This window comes from Acipenser ruthenus, chromosome 31 (assembly GCF_902713425.1).
Source record: "Acipenser ruthenus chromosome 31, fAciRut3.2 maternal haplotype, whole genome shotgun sequence".
Lineage (NCBI taxonomy): Eukaryota > Metazoa > Chordata > Actinopteri > Acipenseriformes > Acipenseridae > Acipenser > Acipenser ruthenus.
This window is the reverse complement of record NC_081219.1, coordinates 12,879,390-12,886,906: the sequence shown is the minus strand read 5'-3', so window position 1 is coordinate 12,886,906 and position 7,517 is coordinate 12,879,390. Positions and strand designations below refer to the sequence as shown.

Genomic DNA, 7,517 nt, shown 5'->3' with positions numbered 1-7,517 from the left:
AGTCGAGTCATCACCCAAAAAAGACGATCCAGCCAATGGCAGGCCGCCGCTGGTGACACACGTGGACGGGACACCTTTAAAACCTAGCTTGTGTGTGTGACACAGGTTCATTTTTTAGGGAAAGTGTCACCGGTAGGCATTAGTTGGCTGATGTTTGTGTTTAACCCGTTTTACCTCTGGGCTATTCACGTCTGTCTCCTTTAAGATCTCGACTGTCCACGATTCTGAATCTGGAACCGCCTTTCTCTGTGTGTCTGTCTCTCTCTCTCTCTATCGCTCTCTCACTCTCTCTCTATCGCTCTCTCTCTCTCTATTGCTCTCTCTTCTCAATAAGGTCACTATAGCCAGCTATCTCTGATCTGATTAATGTTTCAACAATGTTAGCTGCTTCATCGACACTCTCAGGTCGTCAATGAATTCCCATTGACTTTGACCGCGCCGGTCGCTGTCCGAGGTTCTGAATTCTCTCCTTCACTGTCAGCTCGGGATTCTGTTTGTCAAAATTAACAATCATATTTATTACTTTAATATCATCTGAAAATAAACGGCATCACTTTTTTTTCTTCAAGGTTCTGCTTGGGGATTTTTTTTTTGTATTTCTGGAAAATCAATGAAAGTGTGTAGCTGGAAAATGTTTCAAAACTTTATCGATTTTTAAATGATACACGGACAACGTAGCTGAAAAGCAGCATTGATTTGTTTTGTAAGGTTACGTCTACAAGGGACGTCTGGACTTTTTTGTGTTTGTTTTATTATTATTGTTTTTCAATTCCAAAGTTTAAAAAAAAAAAAGTTTTTTTTGTTTATTTTTCCTTGGAGAAGAAAATATTCGAGTGCTTTCAGATCTGGAGTGGCTTGACTTATCTGTTTATCTGGTTTATATCACGCGTAGAGCCTGCCTTGAAACTGTCTGCCAGCAGAGACTCCAAATGCTAGTCTAAAGAAAGTCCAGCAGTTTTTGGAAATGGAGGCCTCCGCCAACGGTTCCAGTTTTGGGATCGACTCTTTACTGTCCCACAGACCAGGAAGTCCAGTTTTATCCAAAGGGGACAGTTTGATGGGAGAATGCAGATCCCCGCTGGAGCTCAGCCCGGGCTCCGACCTGGGTAGCGGCTGCTCGTCTCCTCCTTCCCCGAGGCGGGAGTGCGTAGAAGCGGCCGTGCAAAGACAAGCTCACCCACTCGGGCTGGACTCCCATCTCCAACGCGGGGGGCAGGTCTCGGGCGGCTCACAGCCCAGGACCGTCACATCTTCGTTTCTCATCAGAGATATTTTAGCGGACTGCAAGCCGCTGGCAGCCTGTGCCCCGTATTCCAGTCACTGCCAACCGACGCAAGATCCAGGGAGCCTGGCGTCTAGAATCTCAGACGACTTTATTGACAAAGCGGACAAAATTCACAGCAACTCCTCCTCCGATACAGAGTATAGAGGTAAGCGGGACTGCAGAGCGCAAGTAACTGATAATTTTATGTGACATCTAACGGTAATTGTAACGCCTAATAGTATCCCTGTTTTAAGAAAACGCATATAATGCTTCTTGTGTTTTAGTGCGATTGCGAGTTTGGTTCAACTGTTCAGAAGTTTTTCAATTTGGCTTGTTCTGTTTTGTACTGACAACCGTATGTGATCTTTTTATTTGATTAAATATAATCATTTTGTATATAAAACGCGTGGTTAGAAATGCTCCGTGTTAGTAAAATGCACCGCAGATTAAAGCTCGACTGGTCATTTGAATATCAACGTTAAGAAAGTAAAACAATGCGAGGCTACAGGACTGTTTTAAAACAGGACAGCCGGCGCACTGCGTTACTGGCTCTTACGTTTCTATTCCTGTTTTAAGTGTTAATAAATGCTCGTGTTTAAACCTTACGGAGCACAGGATTTGAGACATCATTTCTTTCAAATTAATAACGGATCGGGGGATTAAATCTTGCAAATCTAAATTAAACATAAACCTGTGCTTAAATATTTTACAAGACCTCGCTTTACAGATTAATAAAAAAAGACGATATTAAAAAAGAGACGATATTAATCTGGTTTTGTAGAAATTCACAAAGGTGAAATGCCAACAGGAGCCTACGCGTTATGTTCAAATACTATATGAAAAGCAACATGATGTTTCAAAAATGACTTATTTTCTCTTTCATTACTTGTAACGAAAAACGATAATGTGCTATTATCTCAATGGGTAAATATTAGTACATGATAATTTAACACATTTTGGGTTTAAATACTAACTAATATAAAAACAAACATATCAATAACAAAACTATATATATATATATATATATATATATATATATATATATATATATATATATATATATATATATATATATATATATATACAAGCCGTCATCAAGTGTTTGAGCTCAGTGGGTTATATTCTATCGAGCCAATCCTTCAATATTCAGCATTCATAATCGTCTATGATAGAGACAGTAAAGCATGCAGATCTATGGCAGTGCTGACTGGGATGAATCAAAGTACATTAATATAATGTTTAGCATTAGCTTGTAAGTGCAATAGCTATTAAAAATCTTCTCAGGAGCAGGACTGAAAGAAAAATAAAATCATTTAATAATTAAAAAAAATAATCCCTTGATCAATTTTTTAAATGGTTTCATTTGTATTGTCAAAAAAAGCTTTCTCTGAAGCCGTTCATGTTTGCAAAAAAAAAAAAAAAAAAAAAAAAAAAGTTGACAATGAAGCCCAGGAGATACCCCTTCACAAAATCTTCCCAAAATCCGGACAGGGAAACCCGTCCTCTTCATTGACAACCGCACTGAAAACAACAGCGGCGATAGACTGTACAGAAAAACAAACACGCCCAAACAAATCTTTCCATTCTCCGCATGTCTCATTGACTCGACAGCGTGATGGAACAACAGAGTCTGAAGCGACGTCCCGTCTGTCGCAAAGTCAAAGTATTATTATTATTATTATTATTATTATTATTATTATTATTATTATTATTATTATTATTATTAAATAACAAAAGCAATAATGACACTAATTTGTATGAGAACGTCTGTATTTGGTTATATCTATTATAAAGTTGCAGGTTTCCTTTGGTACAAAATATATATATTTTACAACTACATGATTTTATACTGCTTAAGGTTTCAATATTTTGGTTGCTTTAATATTTAACTAAAATGTTTAGTCAGATTAGTGATTTTAAATTCACAAGAAAATGTTCTACAAATATCTGGAATTAATGCTACACAATAATAATAATAATAATAATAATAATAATAATAATAATAATAATAATAATAGCCTAGTGTGTGTGCGTGTTAAATACGTTCTCATTAAGCGCAGCGCTTCCTCTGTGCTGCACAGTGTAAGCTGTGATTTGTAGATTCCTCCTCTATAATATTTGAGGGATTCGGTGCAATGCGTCCCGTTCTAATCACATTTGTAACGCGGAGTGCTGCTGCGGTCCTGTTTGCGGGTTTATCCGTGTCTCTGTGAAGATGCTCGACTCTTGCATGACGGGTTAGGATCCCTCGTGGCTCAATTAACCGGATTATTGTGCTCGTGGACAGACACATCAACTCGAATTCAACTCGCTCGCTCCCCCGTGTCGCTGTTCTTCAAACAGTCGAAAAGAAATGACCTCGGAAATACAAAAACAAAGAAATGAGTGGAATCTGATAGTTTATTACAGGCTTTTCTGTCCCTATATTACTGCGAGGATTCGGGTACAAACTTAAACCAGCGTCAAAATGAATGAACTCATTAGAACATTCATTGATATTAAATTCCTTAAGATTGGTTTTGTATTTCACTATTAACAATAATAATAATAATAATAATAATAATAATAATAATAATAATAATAATAATAATAATAATACATCACTAAAGTACAGTAATCATCACTACAATATCTGCATCACCCGTGTTTTAACTTTACTTTGTATAACTTTTTATTGAATCAATGATACACAGGATTATGATAAAAAGTCATTCAACTCAATATGTATATATTAGCCTACAATCCTGTATCTTTATAAGCGAAACCGTGTGTAAAATAAAGCCATTCTTTTATACAACCAAACTACATCTTTGAGGAACCAAACACAGATATTGTAATTGTCTGAGAATATACTTGCATACGCCCAGTAAAGTTAGAGATAACTACATGAAACATTACCGCCTCTACTTACAATGTGTATTAACACGCTTGAATCAGATTGATGTTTCATTCTTAACGGGTTTATTATTATTATTATTATTATTATTATTATTATTATTATTATTATTATTATTATTATTATTATTATTTTTATTTATTTATTTATTTATTTATTTATTTATTTATTTAAATGGAATTTGGCAATGGCATTTAAATGGTTTTGTCTGCCTTACGAGAGCGGATTTATTTTTCTAAATACTTCTCTGGAACGCGTTTCTGTATCAATATAGACACATTTATTTGCTTCCCGGCTTAGTTTGTTATAATTTCTAAATGTATTTTTTTTTTGTTATGTATTTCTTCTTGCTCGTTCCTAACAATTAAACTTCATGCGTTTTCAGTGAAAGAGGAAGGCGACCAGGAGAGATGCAGCAGTCGGGACAGCCCCTCGGTCCGGCTCAAGAAGCCTCGCAAAGCCCGGACCGCGTTCACAGACCACCAGCTGGCGCAGCTGGAGCGCAGCTTCGAGAGGCAGAAGTACCTGAGCGTGCAGGACCGCATGGAGCTGGCGGCGTCTCTGAACCTCACCGACACGCAGGTCAAAACGTGGTACCAGAACCGCAGGTAAGAGGAAGAGCGGAGTGCGTGCGACTCAGACTGCGTCATTAGGGGCAGGGTCATAGGTTGGTATGCAAGTTTAAAAACGACCTTCTTACAGCGTGCATTCTTTTGGAGAACGAAGATTATTGGATTGTTTTGAGTGAACAACTCGGGGGTATCAATAAAGGGTTAAATGCAAAACGCAATCAGAGAACCATATATTCCGCATTCCATAATGCGTCACACTTGGAGCGTGTTCTTCCTGCAGAGAACTTTGATAACAGAGTTCCAGGGCGGAGTGCCAGTACAGTGCAGCGTCTCGCCCTTTTTTCTGAGTAAATAATAACACCATTCTTCGCACAGAGCCATGCCGCTCTCTGATTTCGTGTCATAAACGTGCGTCTCTGCAGATCAGTCTTAATAAAGTTATCTCTGACCCTCTTGACAGCTGCAGCCTTCTATCTAGTCGGATGACTTAAGCAAAGGAGGCCAAATAAAGGGGTCCAGCAGCGACACCTCACAAAAGCTTAGTGTCGCGACAGACAGCCTCCGAGCGGAGTCTTTTCAAGATGCACAATTACACGACCTCAGTCGTTTTTAAAGCTAACCAGCAGTTAAATGCACCCGGTAGGGGGGCAACGAATGGGCGTAAACTGAGAACAGCTGGCAGGTGGATACAGCCAGACATGATCAACTGAATGCATATATGATACCAGCATAAAAGCGAGGCGAGACAATGATCTCGACCGAACACGATTTCAAAAGAACATGCCGTGTATTCCGACGCATTTTACAAAGCAGCTCACGCCAGGGATTGCAGCGAGGTAGATGCTCTCCGTGTTTGAAGTGTCTCCGATTTTAACACCCCTGTCCTTGCTTTAGGATACAAAGCAAGGTGCGGTTCAGGCGTGCAGGCGAGTAATACAACGCACGGGACTGCAAGCGGGACTGCAAAGAAAAACATGTATATTCAAATACAACGATTTCAGCCAAATACACGCAAGTGTAGTGCAAGCGACGAGGAAAGCGTGGGATTGTGAAAGCAACTCTATACCAATTTGAAACTGCAATTTTATCAACATGGTTATCTGATTAAACACTAATGTTGCAAAACGGCATGAAACACATATAAAAGGATAACCCATTTAAGAATGAATAATACATGCAGATTACTGCTTGCGGCGCATGCATTATTCAGCCCCTCGTACTGTAATTACACAGTTATTATAATTATGAATTATTTACCTGTGCGAATGGCTTTCAACTGTCCGCGACAATCTGACACGAGCATAATCGCTTGCTATTAATGAAGAAGTGGCCATAGGTTTATTAAATAAACCAAGGAACAAAACCTGTCGGCACAACTCCTCGATTCAGCTCTAAAGTTTGAATTTCACACCGATTAGTCTCAATATATTACAGTCGCTTTTATTATAGAAATATAACCGCATAAATAGATATGTTATATATAGAATATCGTCCACTCCAAGAGAGCTCAGAGCGGCAGCGTGACTTTGAAAACTCTAAAGGGCACTGAACTGAAACTTAAATGCGTGTTTGGACCCATTACAAAATGAAGCTGGTAAACACAGTACATGCCACTGATATTAAACCACGCTTTTGCCTTCACGCCACTGGCCCAATTACAGTCAAGGTTATTATTATTATTATTATTATTATTATTATTATTATTATTATTATTATTATTATTATTATTATTATTATTATTATTACACAAACTGGTTGCTCAGAGTCTCAGATATGTCAATGAGTGGAAAAGTAGTGAAATTAAATTGCAGGTTTGTTTATTGAAAAGCCTGCATAATAATATGCTTCAGTTTACATTTTATCTGGGTCAACCAGTACAGGACATAGCGTCAAGGAAACGGACACATTTCCCGGTTAAAATAATTCTGAAAAGCAGAAAATAAAGAAAAATATGCAGTCTAATCGATGTCTGAAACAGTCAGTGACGTATTCTACCAATACAAAAAAAAGCAGCTGCTCAATTACTCACGCAGGAAAAAAAAATAAAAAGTTTAAACCAGCATTTCAGCCGCAAAACTAAAACGAACTAAAAATAAAATTAAAAAAACGTGCCTTTGTGAATTGTAACTACACTATAGATTATATTTATTTTACTACACTATAGAGTATAATTATTTTTTGTTCAGTTTGTTTAATATATACATAAAGTCTATGTATTAATTTACTTTTCATCTCTTCTTTTTTTTCCACCTCAAAGGACAAAATGGAAGAGACAGACAGCAGTGGGACTCGAACTTTTAGCAGAAGCTGGGTACTCGGCCTTGCAAAGGATGTTTCCCTCGCCCTATTTCTATCCGCAGAGCCTCGTGTCAAACCTGGACCCCGGGGCAGCCCTGTACCTGTACCGGGGCCCGTCCGCTCCTCCCCCGGCTCTGCAGCGGCCCCTCGTCCCAAGAATCCTACTTCACGGCCTGCAAGGAGGAAGCGACCCTCCCCAGTCTCTCCCCTCGCTTGCTGGAGTCCTCTCCCGGGCCGCGCAGCCACGGTGAACCGCCCTGAAAGACACGTTCAACACACGGCAGCTCAGAACTTTATTTATGGGGGGAAAAAAGAGAAGCATTTAAACCGTTTTTTTTTGTTTTTGTTTTTTTAACAAAAAGAACAGAAACGGTGGTGGCATTACAAAACCTTTAAACCACACAGAACTTTAAAAAAATAATATTTTGAACTGATACCCCCGCACATTGTTTTTGAGGGGAAAAACAAATAAATGTGACGTATTTTA

The 7,517-nt window shown here is 38.6% G+C and overlaps 1 protein-coding gene across 1 annotated transcript; it reads left to right on the top strand.

The window, feature by feature from the left end:
• Positions 1-7,517, top strand: LOC117964727 (barH-like 1 homeobox protein). The gene is made up of 3 exons (XM_034909292.2): positions 1-1,430; positions 4,546-4,768; positions 6,990-7,517. Exons 1-3 carry the CDS (start codon positions 965-967, stop codon positions 7,279-7,281), a joined length of 981 nt encoding a protein of 326 aa, XP_034765183.2. The 5' UTR covers positions 1-964; the 3' UTR covers positions 7,282-7,517.